This window comes from Callospermophilus lateralis, chromosome 13, assembly GCF_048772815.1.
Source record: "Callospermophilus lateralis isolate mCalLat2 chromosome 13, mCalLat2.hap1, whole genome shotgun sequence".
Taxonomy (NCBI): Eukaryota; Metazoa; Chordata; class Mammalia; order Rodentia; family Sciuridae; genus Callospermophilus; species Callospermophilus lateralis.
This window is the reverse complement of record NC_135317.1, coordinates 25,236,134-25,258,514: the sequence shown is the minus strand read 5'-3', so window position 1 is coordinate 25,258,514 and position 22,381 is coordinate 25,236,134. Positions and strand designations below refer to the sequence as shown.

At 36.3% G+C, this 22,381-nt stretch overlaps 1 protein-coding gene across 5 annotated transcripts; it reads right to left on the bottom strand.

The window, feature by feature from the left end:
- Nucleotides 1-1,737: 1,737 nt before the first annotated feature.
- Atp5f1c (ATP synthase F1 subunit gamma) lies at nt 1,738-22,372 on the bottom strand. Of its 5 annotated transcripts, XM_076872777.2 has the most exons (11): nt 22,214-22,301; nt 19,310-19,445; nt 13,242-13,276; nt 12,594-12,725; nt 7,856-8,060; nt 7,184-7,327; nt 7,012-7,076; nt 5,902-6,057; nt 5,161-5,257; nt 2,512-2,545; nt 1,738-1,874 (listed from the first exon to the last, which is right to left on the bottom strand). In XM_076872777.2, exons 2-10 carry the CDS (start codon nt 19,399-19,401, stop codon nt 2,539-2,541), a joined length of 933 nt encoding a protein of 310 aa, XP_076728892.1. In that variant the 5' UTR covers nt 19,402-19,445; nt 22,214-22,301; the 3' UTR covers nt 1,738-1,874; nt 2,512-2,538. The 5 variants fall into 5 exon arrangements, with proteins under 5 accessions (XP_076728892.1, XP_076728895.1, XP_076728893.1 ...); XM_076872780.2 differs by lacking the exon at nt 19,310-19,445 and having other exon boundaries at nt 22,214-22,371; XM_076872778.2 differs by lacking the exon at nt 2,512-2,545 and having other exon boundaries at nt 22,214-22,302.
- Between the last annotated feature and the right edge of the window lie 9 nt (nt 22,373-22,381).

Sequence of the window (22,381 nt, the reverse complement as noted above, 5' to 3'; positions counted from 1 at the left end):
CCCTTTACAGAAAATGTTTGCCAACCCGCTGGAACAGAAAATCTAGATACCATGCAGGAAAAGCATCAGATAGAATTATTAATATGTAAAATAAATATCTTAGGGATTATTTAAAATACAAAGAATAAAAAAATGCAACAGAATTATCAGGTTAAAAAAAAAAACTTAACAAAGAAAAAAAGATAATGTGCAGGCTGGGGATGTGGCTCAAGCGGTAGCATGCTCGCCTGGCATGCGTGCGGCCCGGGTTCGATCCTCAGCACCACATACAAACAAAGATGTTGTGCCTGCCGAAAAACTAAAAAATAAATATTAAAAAAAAAATTCTCTCTCTCCACTCTCTCTTTAAAAAAAAAAGATAATGTGGATAGAAAATTCAAAAAGAAAAGACCAATCCAGAAAGTTAAAATCCAAAGAGCAGGAGTTGCAGAAAGAAGGAACTCTTCAACAAAATAATTGATGAAAATGTCCTTCGACTACAGGTTTTTATATTTTCTTGACTGAGTCTCCATAGCTAAAAAAGTCTTAAGTATTCAACACAATGTACAAAAGGACTCCTTACCAAGATCATTGTAAACTTTCACAATAACGAGGACAAAGGTATCTAAAAGTTTTTGGGGCTGGATGGGTATTGAGGGTGTAGCCTGATGGCAGACCATGTGTTCAGTTAACATGATCTAGGCCCTGGGTTTGTTCCCCAGCACCAAAACCCAACAACAACAAAAAGCTTTCAGAGAAGAAAAACAAGCATCCCAAAGTTCAGATATCAAATGGTTTTAAAACTTTTGAAGTGTCACATGGAGGCAGGAAGATGAAAAAGCCAAATCCCTTTAAAAATTCAGAAGGAAATCAATTTCAAACCTAGAATCTTTACCCAAGCAAATATTTCTAAATGTGCAAATGGAATAGACATTTTAAGGCACAGGTCTTAAGATCTTGGGAGCCTTTTTGTTGGAAGCAATACAGTACTGATTTCTTTACAGGTTTGCACTTGCTAAGTGATTTTTTTTTAATCAATGTTCAATTCATTGTTAAGAATATAGTTGATAGAAAAATAAAATGATTGACTCCTTTCTAAATATATGCACTTACATTTTTAATGGTTTTTAAAAGTTATATACATCAATTATAAAATATTTGAGAATGGGTTTTATGTTTTTATATAGTTTATATTTTTTGGAATTCACATTTTTTTTTTAATTACAAAATAAGTGCCCTACAAAGCCAACATGGCACATAAACTCAATTCAGGCATCCAAACTTGATGGTTATATGAATGTGAATATCATACTTAAATATTTTCCTAATGTTTGCAAAAGGATTTTATTAGAAAATTTATTTTGGGACAGGGATGTAGATCAGTGGTAGAGCACTTGCCTAGCATATACAAGGCCTGGGTTGATCCCCACCCAGCACTGGAAATAAATAAATAGAGTATATGCCTAGAATTCTGTATCCCATGTATGAGAAAAACCAAATGCCTCCAGTAGCATTTTGCTGAAAGACTGCAAAAGGAAATTTTTTCAAAAGAATGGCAGCCAGGGCTGAAAGTGTGATGTACAACCCCTCGTAAGCTGGCCCCAAAGAAACTAGACTTTTTAAGGCGGGTAAAATTAGAAGAGCTTCTTAAATTTCTTCCAAAAAATAATTTCACAGTAGCATACTAACATTTTTAATGTTTTAACACCTCATTTTGAAAGGTGCAGTCATTTTTCCTTAAGAGACAAGGGACAATGATTTTCTTAAGTTGTTTATTGTAAGATAATTTACAAACATCTTGCTGTCTTTAGTAATTCAAACAATGAACCACATTTCTTCTGACAGACAGCAGTAAGCTAAAAATAAAATCAGCTCAGAGAATTTTCCTTCTTTACCTGAAAAAGAAAAGTAAAAAACCAGTAAAAACCATATAGTATTTTTTGGGGAAAATAACGATGTCAAGAGATAACATATTTTGGAACATAAAGAACTGAATTTATAAAATATTCCAGTGGTTCTCAAATTTTGGTCTGTGGAAACTTTTTATAAGGGCAAAACTATTTTCATACTACTGTTATTTTTTGTTTTATTCTCATTTTATTCATAGAGTGAATAAATAAAAAATTCATGATTTTTCAGAGGCTACATGATGCATGACATCACAACAAAATGAATACAAAGCCAGATGAAAATCTAGCTGTCTTCTGTTAATCAGACATTAAGGTGTTCTTTGACCATAAATTTTGAGAACCACTCTTCACTAACCTACACATAATATCTCAAAATAATGTTAATTCTCAATCCTTCCATATACTTTTCTATGACCAACCAATTTATTTTTAAAAAATTTAATGTTTAAAAAAAAAACAAGCCCCAAAGCCCACTAGCTTCCATAAATTGGCTACTACTACAAATTGCTCTGCTCATCTAAAATCTCTTAGAGAAGCAGTTTTGTTATTGCTAAACTGGCTTTAGTTTTATCTGGCTAGGTTTCTTTTCTGAAGGAGTATGAGAAGAGCAAGTGCACTTTACCTCTCATCTGGGGATGGAACTTGATCATTAATCCCTGGTTATTATATTAGAAGAAAAAGACAAACACAAAACAAGCACGTCAAAAAGCAGTCCATGCTAGTTAATCACAGTCCATTTCTTTACATGCTACCTTGAGTATATCATATAAATGCTAACCTAAGTATTCCTTTAAAAATAACTAAATGATATAAAAAGCTATAGATTTCACCGTGATTAGAAGCAACAAAAATATGTTCATGCAAGTAGGCAAGACTGAACATACAAATTTAAGTTACTATTTTTTCTATAGTTTAAGCTAGCAAATTGCCACCTCAAATATTATGGTTTATTCACGCATTTAATTTCATTACTAAGTAGTCAATGTGTTTGTAATTACGTATTACAATTTGAATCATAAATTATGAGTTATAGAACATGCAAGTCCAGTCATAAACGATCCAACTTTGGGACTGCATAGCTAACTTCTAAAATAAAGATTTAGATTACACTTCTAGAGTAAAAAAGTAATAGTCAAGTTCCAATTATCTGGATTTTGTCCCCCCTAAATTCTCAGTTTTATGTCCCAATTCCCCACTCCTCATTTCCATCCTGATTCTCATTTTTACACAAGTTTTATCATCACAGTTCATAAATCACCTTTTCAAGAGCAAAAAAAGTACTTTTGAGTCCCCTGGATGATCTCACACAGCACCCAGGCCTTCAAAATGCAGCCCTCTCTCCCCCTCCTCTCCCTACCCAGGCCTTCTCAATCCATTGTAGGACATGGTCCCATCCTAGCCTCAGGAGCATAGAGAAATAAAAAAGACAATTTTTAAAAAATAATTGTTTAGTTGTAGATGGACCCATACTTTTATTTATTTATTTTTATGTGGTCCTGAGGATTGAACTTGGTGCCTCACATGTGCTAGGCAAGCGCTCTACTCCTGAGCTACAACCTCAGTCCCAAAAAGACAAATTCTTGATATGTTGTTAAGTGCCAAGATAAAGGGAAGCACAGAATTCCAAAGAAGAGTACCTTACTCAAACTGTGAAGGAGGGTTTTCTAAAAGAAAGGATTCCCCTAACCCAATTGGTAAGGATAAACAGGAAGCAATTAGATAAAGAATCCAAAGATCAAAGGGGAAATAAGAATGACATTTTAGGCAAAAGCTCAAACCACTTCTTTGGAGGTGAGAAAGAGAATGATGTATTTGAAGACCTGAAAAGAGATCAAAGTGACTGAAGGTCAAGCAAGCAAGAAATAATGAGAGATTAGACTGGAAAGAGTGTTCATGGCCAGAATACATAGGATCCCTTATAGCAATGCAGAATGATTATATTATAAAGAATGGATTCTGTTATTTTCTTAATAATGTACTAAAGATCAGCAAATTTTTTCTGTGAATCAGACATACTGTCTGACTTTTTATAATCCTTTAAAAATGTAGTTCTGGGCCAGTTTGCTAACCCCTGTGTTTTATTCAACATCTGTTTTTTTCTGTTAAGCAGCATGCTACAAACAGTTTCTGTTTGTTTTAAGTGCCTGTGAAGTGTCAGGTGTAGTGGTATACACCTGTAGTCCCAGTTACTTGAGAGGCTGAAATGGGAAAATTGCTTGAACCCAGGACTTCAAGGTCAGCCTAGACAACATATCGAGACCCTATCTTAAAACAGAAGCAAATACAAAAACTTTAACCCCCACATTTTCTTGAGGAGGGTTGGTACTGGGAATTAAACACCGAGGCACTTTACCACTGGGCTACATCCCCAACCCTTTTTATTTTTTATTTTGAAACAGGGTCTTGCCAAGTTGCTGAGGCTGGCCTCTAACTTGCAATTCTCCTGTCTCAGCCTCCCAAGTCATGGGATTACAGGTGTGCACCACTGTCCCAGCTCAACCCTTTTTTAATTCAAGAGAGAAATCTATGTTAGATGGACCTAAAATATTACATAGGTATTTAAATTAGTAGGAGGTTAAGATGATATAAGTCAAAGTTAATTTGCTATACATTTCATCTTTCATCACACATATATTTTTCTTATACTATTAAAATATAAATGTCTTGAAAGAGGATTACATCCTTAACACTGTGCCTAGCATTGTACTTTGCACACTGCAGATGTTCAACTTAATAATTTTTTAACAAAATTCCCATTATCTTATCCTTTGTTTCACAATCACTAAATTTTCTCTACCAATTTTCTTGAGGACGGCAGTATGTATCTATGGTACTCGAATAGAAAACAACAATTAAAAAGAATTCCTGGACTCTACCTCTATTCAATGGTTTATAGAGTTATGCAAAACCAGTCCTATAACTCACAAAGTATGGCTTATAATGCTTTAACTATCAAAGACAGATTTTACAAATGATAATCATTCATATCCTCCTTCCTAACACTTATGGAAAAGTGAAAGCTAGCAATACCATGATCCCTGAACAGAAGAAACTAAGCCTGACTGTTTCAACTGAAACAATAAACCAAAGATATCTCATTTCCATCAAATCATTATATCCTAAGAGTAAGACAAAAGATTAAGCAATGAATCATTCCAACCTTAATAGACAAAACAAAACCCAAAACTTTTAAGCAGCCTAGGCTAAACAAGCACATGCAAGGTGATGAGTCAGAAAAACCTCTCTGAGGGAACAATCTGTAATTACTTACAGAGCTGCAGCACCAGAGATAATTTCAATCAACTCTTTTGTGATGACAGCTTGTCGGGTGCGGTTGAATGTCAAAGTCAATTTATCAATCATCTCAGCTACCAGAAAAAAAAAAAAGATAATAAAACCAAACAAGAATAATTGGTTAATTAGCCTCTTGCTCATTTTAAAATTAAGATTCTTTTTTTTTTTTTTTTAAGTTGTGGATGAACACACAGTATCTTTATTCTTATATGGTGCTGAGGATCAAACCCAGTGCCTCACAGATGCGAGGCAAGCACTTTACCACTGAGCTACAGATCCACCTCAAGAGATTGTTTCTTCTTGGATTCCCAAACTGACTTCTCAAAAAGAATTTTATGAAGGCATTTTTATATCTTCCATAGGCTACCTTGCACAGTATTTGCAAATCTATAAAGTAAGATGCATTTCCCTCTAAGGCAGAGAATATATTGTTAATGGTGTCCCCCCGACGCCCCCCCTTGCCTGATTATGGTACTGGAGATTGAATCTAGGGGCACTTTAACACTGAACTATATCCCCAGTCCTTTTGTATTTTTATTTTGAGACAGAGTTACCAAGTTGACTTCAAACTTGGGATTCTACTGCTTCAGCCTCGGTTTATAGGCATGAACCACCACACCTGGCTCCTGTTTTTTGATGCTACTCTGGGCAACATCAGCAGAGGTACACCCTGGGCTCACAAGCATTACTGCTAGTTCTGTCCTTATTGTGCACTTACAAGCGTTTTTGCTCGCATTATCCATAGCTGTCATTCTAGCACTTTGCTCGCTGGTGGTAGACTCCTTCAGGGAGTAATAGATGATGTTGGCCAGATTGTATTCTTGGTAATTTTGCAGCACATCAGCATCAATATCATCATAGATGCTCATGCTCTCTGTTAAAATAAGTGATACATTTCTTTGAAATTATACAGAACAAAGACTAAGTTCATCAAAAACAACTTAATAGTATAAAAATCCTTTATAGACATTTTAAAGTTAAATAAATCTGTTCTAATAATTTCATCTATTTCTGTACTATATATCATAGCATATTTTCAGCAAAATATAATGTTAACAAAGCCTTTGATATTCTATTTGAGAAATTTAAATACAAAGAAGCTGACATTCAAAACAATTACTAAACTTCATGGTTGTTAAGTCCTCTGGATAGCACCAACCAGAGTATCACAAAACCAGCAATTTTTTTTCAATAAAACAATTACTTCCCTCACCACCCACTATAGTGTGATACAATAATTTCAAGTTAGCCATTTAATTATTGAAGAAATATGAATGTCAATCTGGAAAATTAAATGAAAGAATCTTTCTAAGCATAAGAAAGAATGAGAGAACTAAAAGCTGATATGAATTTCAGTTTTAATGTTGTAAAAATATATCAGCCCATTTCCCTCCTTCCATTTCCCTGGATTGAACCCAGGAATGTTTAAACCACTAAGCCACATCCCCAACCCACCCCCAATTTTTTTTTTTTTTAATATATTTTCAGTTGTAGGTGGACACAATACCTTTATTTATTTTTATGCAGTGCTAAGGATTGAACACAGTGCCTCACATGTGTGAGGCAAGTGCTGTACCACTGAGCCACATCCCCAGCGCCTCCAGCCCTTTTTAATTTGGGTCAGGGTCTTCCAAAGTTGCTTAGGGCCTTGCTTTAATTGCTGAGGCTGGTTTTGAGCTTGCAGTCTTCCTGCCTCAGCCTCCTGAGCTGAGGTGTATATCACTGCACCAGGTTTGTAACAGGACATTCTGGACAAATACTACATTCCTTAGTGTACAACTCTCTCCATTCCATATCTAAAAATACTTTCCATATAAAAAGTACTTACCAGCACTTGCAATGGTATTAAGAGAAAAGATGGGCTTTTCTTCTGTCTTATAGGAGATTACAGACCTAGAAATCATAAAAGCAAATATAAATCTCAATAATTTTTAAATTAAAACATTTAGTTATTTAAAAACATGAATAGAAAAGAACTTTGAATTCTAATTGTTTCTTGCCTGAATCGATTAAAGATGATAGAGCCTTCATCAAACTCATATCCAGAATTTAGTAATTCAAGAGCAATGACCGATGCATCTCCAAAAGTAGGGGGCTTTCTTCCCACGTCTTTGAATGTCACCAAAAACTGATCCGAATGTGTCCTACAGAACACATAAAATAGTTTAATATCACCAGGGAATAAGTGTTTAGGGAAATATGAGTGGTGATGGCTCTGAGTTAAATTGTTGTGCATATTATCATGATATGTTGTGCATATTATTACTCCTTTCCTTAAGTACCTGTAAAGTTTGGACTACAAAATCCAAGCTTTCTTATTTTATATTCTCTTTGCCTTTATATCTCTTTTAATCCTAATAAACTATTGTTGCTTTCTCACATTTCAAGGCTGTGACACCTCCTAAAGTTCTTTGGTTTACTGCCAAAACCTTTGGACATTCTCGTTGTATTCAACTTATGGTACAGATGAGGGACAAAAGGGAAAGCAAGTAAAAAGGGGGGAAATATATATTCCAATATTTCCTGAAAAAACATAAAATAAAAAAAAAAAATCTGTGTGAATATACCAAAAAAGGTAACTAAAAACGATATTTGATTAAACTATCAAAGAAACTTCCATTTCATCATGCTTGCACCATTATGAACACGAACAACAGACATTTTTAATGTACCTATGAAGTATGCCTCTGATTTTATCACCAACTCCAACAAGCATAACTTCTTTTCCAGCTGCTGTGAGTGTAGCCACCTCACTTTTCATCTGTTTGGCAACCGAAGAATGAATAGCACCACAAAGTCCTCGATCTGAGGATACACCAATAAGGAGGTGTTTCTTCTTGTCTTCAGGTACCTTAATATCAGCTTTCTCATACAGAGCTTGAAACACACATACACACACACAAACAAACAAACAAAAAAAAAGCTTAATATGCAATTTATAGTAAGTATAACAATAATCCCTAGTTTACCAAAGCATGCTGTTTTCACAATCTGCCATTAAATTTAAGTGACACTTGACAAGTATAATCAAAAGTGTCTGTGTAGGTACTCTATTTACAACTAGGCTGAAAACCAGAAAGGTTTAAATCTGTATGTAAGAAAATTTCCTAAGGGTCAATTAATGACTAAAAGAAATCTCTAGTACAATTTAAAAACTTGTAAAGAGCGCAGAATTATAGAGGCACCTACTTGTCTAGATACCAGACTTCTAGAGAATGCAAACTTCCAGCATACAACTGAAAGAGCAGGAAACAAATATTTACTAAGCCGCTTATATAATCTGCATATCAAGTTCTTACAAAAAACTACTAATTTTGAAGTAATGACAGACAATTTATTTTTGGTATTATTTATCAACTGTGTTGGACTAGTCTTCCAAGAAACAAAGGCAAATGAGATTAAATGAGATTAAAGATACAGTATTTTACTATGAAAATACTTGTGAGAGAAAACAGGAATAAGTCAAAAGAGGCTGAAGAGCCATCTACCATGATGCAAGCCTGACCTGCAGGAAGGAGAGGAGGAAAGGCTAGGCAGCAGATTTCTTCACTACTGGCAGTTTAAGGCTGCTGGGAGTCCAAGTCTCCCTAAAACAGACCTGCTTTCCCAACTGCCTATACTCAGTCACTGGCTAGAAGCAGCCCTTGGGAAGGATGGCTTGACCAAACAGGGTTTTAACAGCTGGCACTCCCTGAGGTTGCAAGATACATTTTGCAGCCATTACATTCACCCACTTCAACAACAACAAAAACAAGGAACAGAGCACTTAGCATTTAGGCCTCCCAAATACAAGGCCCTGGGTTAATCCCCAGCACCACAGGGGAAAAAAAAAAGAACAGAGCACATTTATCCACTTCAAGAAAATTCCTGCTATTTTCCTCTTCGGTATAAGACAATCACAGGATCTCCCATAAAGAATAGAAAGAAGTAAATACTCAACTCCAAAGTTTGCAGAGTGGGAAGAATACCTCTTTAAAGTTCTTTAAAAAATGTTTTGCACAGCATAAAATGTCTATTTGAAAATCTTTAACATATTATTAAAAATTGGTTTAATTTTTGTCTTTGTAGTCGTAGATGGAGTATGCCTTTATTTTATTTATCTATTTTTATGCAGTGCTGAGGATTGAACCCAGTGCCTCACACATGTGAGGCAAGAGCGTTGCCACTGAGCTACAGCCCCAGCCCAATATTTAAAACTTTTAACCATTTCATATCTAGCAGTTCATACCTTTTTAGTTTAAAGGGCATAGAAACTGAATGGCAGCCTTGACTTGAATTTTCATTTTTATACTGCATATAACTCTATTCAGCCATCTGAACCAGTTTCTTATTTATTTATTTAGTGGTTCTGGGGATTGAACCCAGGGCCTCATGCACACCAGCTAAGAGCTCCAGTACTGAGTCACATCCACAGCCCCTGGTTTCTCCTTTATTAAATGAGTATTTTGTGGCTATGAACTTTTGGGGGGAACATTATTATATTTATTAACAAGAAAGGTAAATAGTTCAGTGACTTTCCTTTTTATATATAAATAAGTCAAAGAATAATTTTTTAATGAACTCTTCTGTTTGCCAGAGTTAACCTGGCCTTAGTTTTGGCTTGAGAAATTTGGTATGAAAATGCAGTAATTAATATACTACATCTCAAGGGCCAGGGGTACAACTCAGTGGTAGAGTCTTGCATAGCATATACGAGGACCCCGGTTTGATCCCTGGCACCATAAAAAAAGTAAAAGGAAAAAAAAGAGAGAGACTGTGGAGATAGAATTATTGAATGCCCACTATGCCACACATTATACTTAAAAGTTAGGTATCCAATAATATGAGTAAGACATAATCCTATATAAACTGGAAATCACTGACCTACTCTAGGTTAGAAATGAGCATCACAACCAACCTGAGAATGAGTCTTATGGGAGTCAGTGGGCTTGAAATGACTGGATAATTAACCTACCAACTCTCTTCTGTACTAAATATTAAAGTGAGAGGCCATTTCATCTGAGACCTATTCTATTTTCTTACATAAAATTTCCTTCTGCAGGATAAATGTATGCTTAAAAAGGTAAAGAAGAGTACAAAAAGTTACTGCAGAAGGCAATTCTACATTTAGTGCATAGATATGCTTTATATACAATCTGCAGAAAATGTAAAAATATATTATCTTCCATTTGGAAATAGCAAACTTTGCCTTCTAAGTTCATATTTAAACATTCTGCTTGCTAAAACATTCTGTTGGTAAGAATCATTTTCCTTTAGTCCTATTCACTTGTACCTTTACTGAACAGTGACTGTTCTAGGTGCTGGGAATTCAGGAATGAAGCTTCTACTCAAGTTGGGGAGTCAAATAATAAAACAAGTAAACAAGGACAGGTAGTGTCATGTAGAAAGAAGGAAATAAGGAAGTATAATCCAAATGCATGAAGTATTGCAGAGATGATTCAGGATAAGGTGGTTTAAGAAGGTCTGCATGAAATGAAGAGGAGCATTTTGAGCAGAGGAAAATAAAACAGCAGTGTGGGTGCGGGGAGGTATGTGGGAGGTACAGAATTATGTAAAGACTTGAAGCCCACAGTAACAACAATTTTCTGCTAACTAAAGAGATTTTAGGGCAGAGGTCAGCATGAACTGCTTCACAACCTAATCATTCTGGCTGTGGGATGCAGAAAAAGTGGAAAGTGGCAAAAGCAGAAGTAAGGATGCCAGTTGGAAGGCTTTAAGAACTGAGCAGTAGGGACTATCTTCTTTAAAATGAAAAATATTCTTTTGGAAAGATATGAGCCCCAAATTTAAGAATTTAGATGGTCCTGAGCTGAGACTTTTTAAGGCTAAGTGGCAAATAAATGGGGGCTTCCTCTATGATTTTCTTCACTTTCAAATTTATGTAAGTTTCATAATAAGAAGTCAGGCACAGTGGCACAGTGGCTCAGGAGGCTAAGGCAGGAAGATCGCAAGTTCAAAGCCAGCCTCAGCTGCGGCAGTCTGGCTGGGCACAAAATAACCAAGCTGCCAGGAGGCACTTGTAGGTTCAAACAGGAACTCCTTTATTGCCTTAACTCTACCAGCACTCCACATGCCCTCCCCAGGAACTCTCCCAGCTCTCAACCGGCTCCTTGAGGTGAGTACTCAATGGGAACTCCCTGAGAACTCAAAAGTATCCGATGCCAAGGCAGCAGGAGCCGCCCTATTGCCGGACAGCAGGGGCCTATATACAACTGAATACACAGCCTGTTTCAATCCAGAATCATCCAGTCACAGCAATTATACACAACTTAACTTAATTATCATCATCTTAATGGCTCCCTGGCTCACCTCTCAACCACTCCTTCTGGCAAAACTCAGCAACTTAGTGAGGCCCCAAGCGTTTATAATAAGAAGTCAGCACAGTGGCACAGTGGCTTAGGGGGCTGAGGCAGGAAAATCGCAAGTTCAAAACCAGCCTCAGCAACTTAGTGAGGCCCTAAGCAACTCAGTAAGACCCTGTGTCTAAATTTAAAAAATATATAAAAAGGGTTGGGGATGTGGTTCAGTGGTTAAGCACCATGGGTTCAATCCCTGGTACCAAAGAAACGTTTCATGATAAGAAGTTAAAAATTCTTTGAGGTAGCCTTAAGTCAATGACACAAAAAAATGCATGAGTTCAAAGAAAATGGCTACAGGTCATGGTGGGAACTTTCCAGTTCTTTCCAATTTTGCTTATTTCCAAGAAAAATCAATAATCAAATAAGTATAAAAGCATCTAAAATATATCAATTCTTTTTGAAATTATCATCTCACTTTTTTTCTCCATTAGAAAGAATAATCAAGAATGGACTACATAAAATTATTAAAGAAAAATGTGTTAATGCTTTTGAAAGGATAAGAATTGTGATTAAGTGTCATAAAAATGAAGGTTCTCAGCTATTTTACCTGTTTCTACATCACAGAGATTCTCAAAACACCATTACAAGTCATATCCATGACCACTCCATCAGTTCTCCTTTGCAGGGCACCATCTCTCCACCCTCAATCCTCTCACCCTACAGTCCTAAAATACCATATCAAAGGTAACACGATGCAATCAAGCATCTCTCTGTCTTATGTACTATCTTTTCAAGTGCTTTTGATGGTATATTTAATAATATAGGAAATACTTCAGAATATTTAAGGTTACATATACAGTGGTTAACACAGTCACTTCTTGCCCATTTATATGTGACCTTGGGCAAGTTACTTAACTTTGATATGCAGGGACCCTAACAGTTCCTATTGCAGGGTTGCTATGAGTCTGTGTAGAACGTCTGTATGTGAAAATGAGTACATGTCAAGAATTCAGAATAGGCCTGGTATTACAGAGAGTACTAAAGAGAAGTCATAAATAACCTTTATGTTTAAACCGTTCTTCATAATTTGTGAATCAAATTCTTCTCTTACCCAAAGATCCTATTCCATACACTCGAGCTGGTTTCAATTCCCTCTCAGCTCGGGCATATTTTGCTGCTGCTACCATTTTCATAGACTTGGTAATTTTCTGGATGTTTTTGATTGACTTTAATCGCCTGGTAACTGAAAATTGAAAGGAGTTACAGTATAATTTCATTTGTGAATTCACTGAAATTTTTTCTAAAGTGCAAGGTAGAATAATTAGCACTTAGACCATCAATAATCACCATGATATTAAACTGGTGTTCAGTTAAAATTAGTACTAATAAAGGGCATGACTAGCTGTTATTTGGACAGAATAAGCAAATGGCAACCTAAGAGAAAATAGTACATTATATATTTAAAACACTAAATGACACTAAAAATAGCCTTAACCACATATTTCACAACATTATGTATATATGTATATGCAAACATTATAAATTTTTCTAGTTATATCATTATTACTCTAAAGACATGGAATAAAAATTTTTCATTATACTTTTCTAAAACAAGTCCAACATCTCACATACATAACAGATTCATTTTGCCAATTATGATCAGTATAAAATGGGCTCAAGTGGTATATTTTGAAAGTATTTTTATTTGTCAAAATTTAGTTTTCCTTAATTAACATATTGAGACATATAACATACTTACTATCTTTCAGAGTTGCCATATTTCGAACTTGGATCCTGAGAATAAAAGTTTTAAAAACAGTTTAGTTTTCTGAAATATAGCTCCACTATCCAAAAAACATGTTCAGAGTTAATGTTTAAATATCCATGAGAAACAATCTGTCAAATACAGTAGTCTGAATGTACATAAAAAGACACAGACATAAATTCCCAATAGTAATAACCAAGCAAAACTTTGTTTTGTTTGGCCTAACTATAACATAAACTGTTTGCTTAAGTCTCAATGGTAGTAAAAAACGCTCCATTCCCATCTCCATCTTTGCTTATATTACTTCCAGGATAGAAAAGTCTTTTTCCCTCATTAGGCTAATTACTTAAAATCAAGGCCAGACACACCTAAAAAGCAATCCTTGACTAAATTAGGGAAAAGCAATGTTTTAAAGTAATACTGAGCATCTAGTCCAGTGCAATGGTGCACACCTGAATCCCAGTGAGCTGGGAGGCTAAGGCAGGAGGATTACAAGTTCAAAGCCAGCCTCAGCAACTTAGTGAGACCCTGTCTAAAAATAAGTTAAAAAGGATTGGGGATATAGCTCAGTGGTAACGTGCCCATGGGTTCAACCACCAGTAGCAATAACAATTATAATATTAATATAATAATATATAATAGTATCAATCACAGAGCCTAACGTGACCACATGGATGGAAGTACATTTATTTAAAATTATTTTTACCTTTTTAAATTCAATGAAATAAAATTCTATGTTCCAGTAAATAGGATATGGTTTCTGACCACCAGAAATGTATTATCAACTCAAGTTTTACATCAAATTTAATCAAATATTTACCATCTTGAATATTAAAATGCCAATGCACATAGATAAAAATGATTAGACTTGATTGAAAGTTAGTGAAAGATGAATAAGAGGATACCTACCCCAGCAGAAAGACAACATGTTATAAATTATTATCTTTAAGCCTTTGTATTCACACAAAGTACTCATGTTGGCCAGCAAAGCTACATGGGAGAACTGAAGAATCAGTAAATTTGTGCATAAAGCCAGGCCAAAGGTGGACATTCTCAGAACTGGATGCAATTTTGAAAGACGATCTCATGGGCTAGGTATGCAGCAGGAGAAGCAGGAAACACAGGTTGTGTTTAAATGTTATTTTAAATATTTAATATTTTTAAATATTAGAAACTAAAGCAGTGTAAGTTCTATTTAGGAGATAGTACAGAAAAGATGAATCAGTTGAGTTTTCATATAGCAGTGACAAGCATGAAATGAAGCAGAAATATGAATGAATATTCATACTATGGAGACATGGGCTGCTGATGCAGCTTCCAGACAAGAGACAGCAAGAATCTGGACTAAAGAATGAGCAAAGCAATGAGACTGGACTTAAGAACAAACTCTTAGTGAGAAGGAAAACAGTAAGACTGACAAAAGTTTACAATTTGAAGACCTGAGTGCATGATGCTGTCATAATCAATATAGAAAAACTGAGTTGGGATTAACACCCTGGAGATAGTGAGTTTTGAAAAATAAGCAATTAAAAAGACTAGGGAACAGGGTAGAACTGTCCAATGATAAGTGAGAGGTTTTGAGAGTTGAAATATAGATTTAAAAACTATAACTAGTTGACGTTAAAAGTAAAAACTGCCAGGAGCAGTGGCGCATGCCTATAATCTGAACAGCTTGGGAGGCTGAGGAAGGAGGATTTAGAGTTCAAAGTCAGCCTCAACAAAAGCGAGGCACTAAGCAACTCAGTGAGACCCTTTCTATAAAAAAGGGGCTGGGGATATGGCAAAGTGGCTGAGTGTCCCTAGGTTCAATCCCTAGTACCCCCCCCAAAAAATCAAAAACCTACCCCAAAACAGCAGGTCAAATTAGAAGCAGAGAAGTACTTCCTAAGAAGCAAGCATCAACCTAATACCAAAACCTGATAAGAAACAAAAAACAGAGACCAACATCTCTCATAAACTCAGATGCAAAACTACTCAATAAATGTATTAGCAAACCAAATCCAACAATATATTTAAAACAATCATACACCATGGCCAAGTGGGGCTAATTCTAGGTATGCAAAGCTCACTCAATGCTCAAAAATCAAATAAGATAATCGACACATTAACTGGTTAAAGAAGAAAAATCATACATTAATAGATTCAGAAAAAAGCATCTAGCAGATTCTAACACCCATTTATGAAGAGCCTCTCAGTAAACTAGAAATAGAGGAGTGCTTCCTCAACCTAACAAAAACCATATAAAGATGGTGAAAAACCAGAAACCTTTGCCCCTAAGACTATGAAAAAACAATGTCTCCTCTAACCACTTTATTCATCACCATACAGAAAATCATTGAAAATGCAGTTAAGTCAAGAAAAGGAAGTAAAAGGTGAACAGATTGGGAGAAAAGAAAGAAAACCTTGTTTGTTCATAGATGACACAATTATCTATGTAGAAAAATCCCAAAGAATCAGGAAAAAAAAAAAAAAACTCACCTGGAACCAATAAGCAATTACATAGCAAGAGTGCAAGATATAACGTTAAATGTAAAGTTCATTGCTTACCTATATACTATTATCCCTCAGAATCCACTGGGTTTGTTTCCAGGACTACTCATGGATACCACAATCCTCAGTGAGCAAATCCCTTATATAAAATAGCATGTAACCAACCGATATCCTCTTGTGTACTTGTGTAAGTGTATCTGTGTGGTGCTGGGGACTGAGGCCAGGATCCCACCCACATTAGGCCAGCACTCTACCACAAAAGTTACATCCCCGACCCCATCATATAAATTACCTCTAGATTAGTTGTTGTATTGTTTAGGGAATAATGATGGGAGGGTAGTCTGTACGTGTTTAGTACATATGCATTTTTTTTCCAAATATTTTTGATCTGTAGTTGGTTGAATCTGCAGACACAGAACCAGCACATAAGGGCTCACTGTACCAGCTTCAAACAAATGGAGTTTGAAGTCAGAAAACACCACAGAATTATACACATAAAAATAATTATAAAAGAAAGCTCTAAATAAATGGAGAGATTCCATATTCATGGCTAGAAACTTCCAATGTTACTAAGATCAGTTCTTTACAATTTGATATATAGATACAACACAATTCCAATCAAAATTTTAGCAAGTTACTTTGTGGACATCAATGTACTAATTTTAAATTTAATATGGAAAGGCAAAAATCTAGAACAAACAACACTGAGGAAGAAAAAGAGAACTGAATCTCACTACTTGACTTTCTAGTGAAAGACTTTCTAGTGAAAGAACAGACAAAAATAGAATAATAGTCCAGAAAGAGACCCACACAAAAGTCAACTAATCTTTGACAATGGAACAAAACCGATCCAACAGAAAAATAATACTATTTACAACATAGAATGCTGGAACAATTAGACACTTTCACAAAATTAGCTCAAAGTGAATCACAGATCTTTTGTAAAATGCAAAAGTATAAAATTTCCAGAAGATACCACGGAGAAAATCTAGGTACCTGGGTTTCACAATGAGATTTTAGATTCAACACCAAAAGCATGCTCCATGATTAAAAAAAAAAAAAAAAAACCAACAAATTTAACTATCAAAATCTAAAATTTTGGATCTGTGAAAAACACTATTAAGAGAATGAAGACAAGCCACAGACTGGGAGAAAATATTTGCAAAACGTATTTCTGATAAAGGACCTGGACCCCAAATATAAAACTCTTAAAACACAAAAATAACAAACCAACCAAATAAAAAAATGGGCAAAAGATTTCCACACCTCACCAAAGATTTAGATGGCAAATAAGCACATATACTTATTAGGGAATTGCAAATCAAAATAAGATACCACTATATACTTAGAAGAATCCATTAAAAAAATAGCAAGGGCAGGGTTTGTGGCTCAGTGGTAAAGCGCTTGCCTCACATATATGAGGCACTGGGTTCAATTCTCAGCACCACATGCAATTAAATAAAATAAAGGTATTGTGTTCTTCTATAACTAAAAAATTTTTAAAAATGATAACAAGTATGTGGAGCAAGAGGAACTCACATTGACGGCCAGTGGGAGTGCAAAATGCTATAGTCACTTTGGTAGAAGTGGTTTGTCAGTTTCTCATAAAGCTATAATATCTAATTACACAATCATGCTCACAGGTATTTACCCAACTGACCTGAAAATATGTTCACACAAAATCCACACACAAATGTTTACAGCATTTATTCATAATTGTCAAAACCTGAAGGACACCAATATGTGACTGAATGATAACTGAACTCTGGTACATCTGCACAGTGAAGTATTATTCAGTAATAAGAATAAATGAGCTATCAAGCCATAGAGACAGGAAGAGACCTTAAGTGCATATTTACTATATGAAAGAAGACAATCTGCAAAAAGCTATATATTGTGCTAGAAATGACCATAGCAACAGTAAAGAGATCAGTGGTTCCCAGGGTTTTGAGGACAGGGGAGGAGGAATTTTTAGGGCAGTGAAATTGTTCTGCATGATAGTGTAATAGCAAATATATGTCATTATGCACTTGTCAAAACCCATAGGTCTGTATAAGAGAAAGAGTGAACCTTATTGAAACTATAGACTCAGTTAATAATAGTATCAATAATGGTTCCTTAATTGTAGTACTTATACTACTATAAGATATTAGCAGTATGGGAAACTCTTCAGAGTGGTAGATGGGTACATGAAATCTCCATACTAAATGTTCAACTTTCCTACATATCTAAAACTCTACTAAAAAAATAACGTTTTATCAATAGTAATTTTTAAATGCAGATATGAAATGATATGTGTTCTATGGTCTCATTCTTGTGATTGTGTTTATGTGCATAAAAATAAATATGGAAGGTCAAAACCAAACAATTTGTCTTAAGTCTTGACTTATCCAGCATAATACTAGTATTACTCATTCATAAAAAAAAGAGGAAGCAAACTACATGTAAAATAGGAGGTTTTACACATTTAGTATGAGAATGGATGTACTAAAAGATTAAAAACTGAAAAATACTGCCAAAGTCTGACAGAGTACAGACTAGGGACATAACAATTGTTCTATTAACAACTGTTGCTCATAATGGCATCTGAAAAGTAATACCATTTTTGGCTGGCTTTCTTTTTTCAGTATAATGACTTTTTCACTCCAAACACTTAAATTTATGGGCTGTCACAAATGACATTTGGATATTATGGTTTTAGACAGACATTTCAATTTAACTGACACAAGTTTCTCATTAGAGAATACTGTATGAAACAAACTTGAATTCTATGTCACATCTGGATGAATATACTATTTTGGTTTTCCTAAGTATTCCAAGTGAAAGGTATGAAGAGGAAACATTTCCGTTATCTGTTATACTGTGCACATGCTATGATTTCATGTGTTTTGAAGCAATCTCATATTCAGCCTTCATTTAGTGATAATGATGACTTTTATGTTTTTGTTATTTTGTTTTTTACCATCAAAATAGCCATGAACTATTTTGAGGGATGGCTTGATTTACTGAATTTTGTGCTGAGAAGATTTTGCACTGAGAGGACAAGTTCTGAATCACTGCATCATGTCCTGAGAAAGCCTCAGGAGATAATTTGTGAAACTTGAAATACATCAAATACACTGGATGGAGAATCACACCAGTCAGGATCACCAGTAGCTACTATAATCATATAACATTGTTAGAAAACCTGAACACAGCAGAGGAGGGAATCATGACTGGCTCATTGTTCAATGAAATTGCAATTTGAGACATTTTTAAAAACAAATAATGCTTTATGTTACAAAAATTAAGAAGCAGCATTAACTAATTCTCCAGGGAAAATATGAAGTGTGTCTAATTCTAAAATAGAATGCCAGTGTAAAAGTCCATCACCACTCTACACCAAGAAGTAGTACCTCACACTTCAACCCCCACCATGGTTCTATCTTCTTCTCTTGGCAGATATGATAATCTTCTTACACTTTTAGGGACAAAGGTATTGGATGATGAACCCGGAGGTGCTTTATCGCTGAGCTAGATCCCTAGCCCTTTTTATTTCATTTTTTGAGACAGGGTCTCATTAAATTACTTACAGCCTTGCTAAGTTGCTGGTACTGGTCTCGTATTTATGATCCTCCTGCCTCAGCCTCCTTGAATCATTGGAACTAAAGTCAGGTGCCACCATAACCAGCTTGAAGCACTGATGTTTGATGAAGAGTCATATTCTACCTGTTAAATCAACATTCCCAAAGGTCAGGACTATGACCTTTATATGCTGATTGAGATTCTAATTTAGGCTCCTCACAGTAGTTGCCTCTGAGAGCCCTTATTTAAAACAAACCTTTATTAAAATACCTTCAAATTATCTTGTAGTTGTTTTAATAAAAGTTATTTTTGGAATTTTGTCTAAACATATTGTTTCTGGGCTGGGGATGTAGCCCAGTTGGCAGAGTGCTTGTCTTGCATGTACAAGGCCCTGAGTTAAATCCCCAGAACCACAAAAACAAACAAACAGGGGCTAGAGTTGTGGCTCAGTAGAACAGCACTTGCCTAGCATGTGTGAGGCATTGGGTTCGAGTCTCAGCACCACATATAAGCAAATAAATAAATAAAGATCCATCAATAACTAACAAAAATATTAAAAAACAAACAAAAAAACCCCATAATGTTTAACTTCACAGCCCTTTATATTTTTTTGATACAGAATCCTGCCTCAGCCTCCAGAGTAACTAGATTAGGTGTAGTCCACTGCACTGAGCTCTCTCCACTTTTTGTGTGTTGTGTATGTGGTGCTGGAGATTGAACCCAGGGCCTTGTGCATGCAAGGCAAGCATTCTATCAATTGAGCTACATCCCCAGCCCCTCTCCACTTTTTAAAGAATAATGTGAACACTGCTTAAGTTTCTAAAAATACTGACAGATTACATTAATGAACAGCAAGATAGGAAGAAAAAGAGTTGATGTTCGCCCAGCACTACAGCATACCAAAAACAGTCATGACAGGAACCTCAATGGGTGATATTCGTTGTTTGCCACTACATTTTACTTTCCTGTGCCAACTGATGTAGGGTAGGCACTCCACAAACACTTGCTTAGTAGTTAATAAATGGGAAAATCTATACAACTGAGAGTTTAATTACTGTGACTTAATTCCCTTGAATGTTCTTTTTCAGAACAGAAGAAAAATCCGACTTCTGAGGCTAAGCCACCAAAAATTTTATGTAGATAATTCATACTATACTGAACTTACTCATTATCCTGAAACTCTTGTATATTGCTATAAACTCCCAGCTTCATGAAAAGACCAATCTATCTCAATCAATGCTTAATAGACTCTTCTCATAAATTAGGATACAAAAATCTAGTTAAGTGCTATAGCTCCTTAGAAATTCTCCATACTATAAAACAATGGAATTGCTAGGACACAGCCTGTAGCTAATAATCCCCTCAGCACTTTGTATAAAATTGCCTAGCTTCAAAACATTTCATACCATTATATAATGCCAACCACATAACAATTTTTATCATCTATTACTAGGCCTTCTGATATGTATTTTTCACCCCAGAGAATTTTAAAAATTGTCAAAACATACAGCACCTTTTATGGAGATTCCTTGGAAAACTTGGAATGGAACCACCATTTGACCCAGCAATCCCACTCCTCCATTTATACCCAAAGAACTTAAAAACAGCATACTACAGCAATGCAGCCACATCAATATTTATAGCCACAATTCAAAATAGCTAAATTGTGGAACCAATCTAGATGCCTTTCAGTAGATGAATGGATAAAGAAACTGGTATACATCCACAGTGGAATATTACTCAGCATTAAAAGAGAATAAAATCATGGCATTTGCAGGTAAATGGATGGTGTTGGAGAATATCATGCTAAGTAAGCCAATCCCAAAAAACCAAAGGCCCAGTGTTTTCTCTGATAAGTGGATGCTGAGCCATAATGGAGGTGTGGCAGGGGGAGGATACGAGAAATGGAGGAACTTTGCATAGGGCCGCTGGGGGGAGAGGGGATGGTAGGGGGAATGGAGGTAGGAAAGATGGTGGAATGAGATGAACATCATTACCCTAGGTACATGTATGAAGACACGAATGGTGTGGCTCTACTTTATGTACAACCAGAGAAATGTAAAATTGTGCTCCATATGTGTACTATGAAATTGAAATGCATTCTGCTGTCATGTATAACAAATGAGAATTTTAAAAATGAATAAAGATATTTGTAATTACACACACACACACACACACACAATCGCCTCCTCCCAGGACCTTTGGACAATTTCATGACCTTGCAGGTTAATGCTTCGGCATAATCCTCTGAAGGTGGTGCTATATGTCTTTCCCTACTTCATCAATAGTCAGCTCTTTAAAGTCTCTTATGCACCAAGACGCCCATCTGCCATGAGAGCGCTAATTTTTTTTCACCTTCGTTTCTTCAGTACCTAGCAAAGCGCCCGCTACACTGTGGGTGTTCACTGAGACGATAGCTCTCAAAGGGTCACTCTGCCCAGCACTGGAGTCTTTGAACACGCGTCAAGGACATAAAGCACACCGCACCCTTGCCCGAGGCTTTTCCTAGGGTCCTGCCTGCACCTTTCGGACCCTGCCAACAGCTTCCCGAGACTCTGCGCCTAGTTTGTAGTAGCGGAAGCTGGATGTTTATGAGCTGAATGAATTCCAGGTCGCCCCGTCATTAATTCGGACTAAGGTCTCAGTCCCTAAGTCCCAGATGACCCTCCCAGCCTCAGGGGACATGGCGTGACCTTGCTCCCTTTGACCCCGTCCAGCCTTTGCGCGCGCCCTCCCCGCTTCGGAGCAGCTTCCTGCTGCCCCGGCTGCGAGACTTCTGCAGATCCCAGGGCCTAACTGGGCCCTGCGGCACCAAGTCGGTCTACGCGCCCCACCCGCGCCCCACCTCCATCCCATTTAACCGAGCTCTTCCATCCCTCCAATATTCGCAGTCCTCCCGCAATCTGCCATACCATTGCGACTGCAAGGCGCGGGCAGACAGCCCAGAGATGCTCGCCCGAGAGAACATGGTGGTGGTACCGGCCTTGCTTGAAGGTCGGGCAGACAGACCTTACTGCGCACGCGCGGAAGCTTCCCCACGCGCACTTCCCACCCTGTTTGGTCCTTCGGTCTCGCTTCCT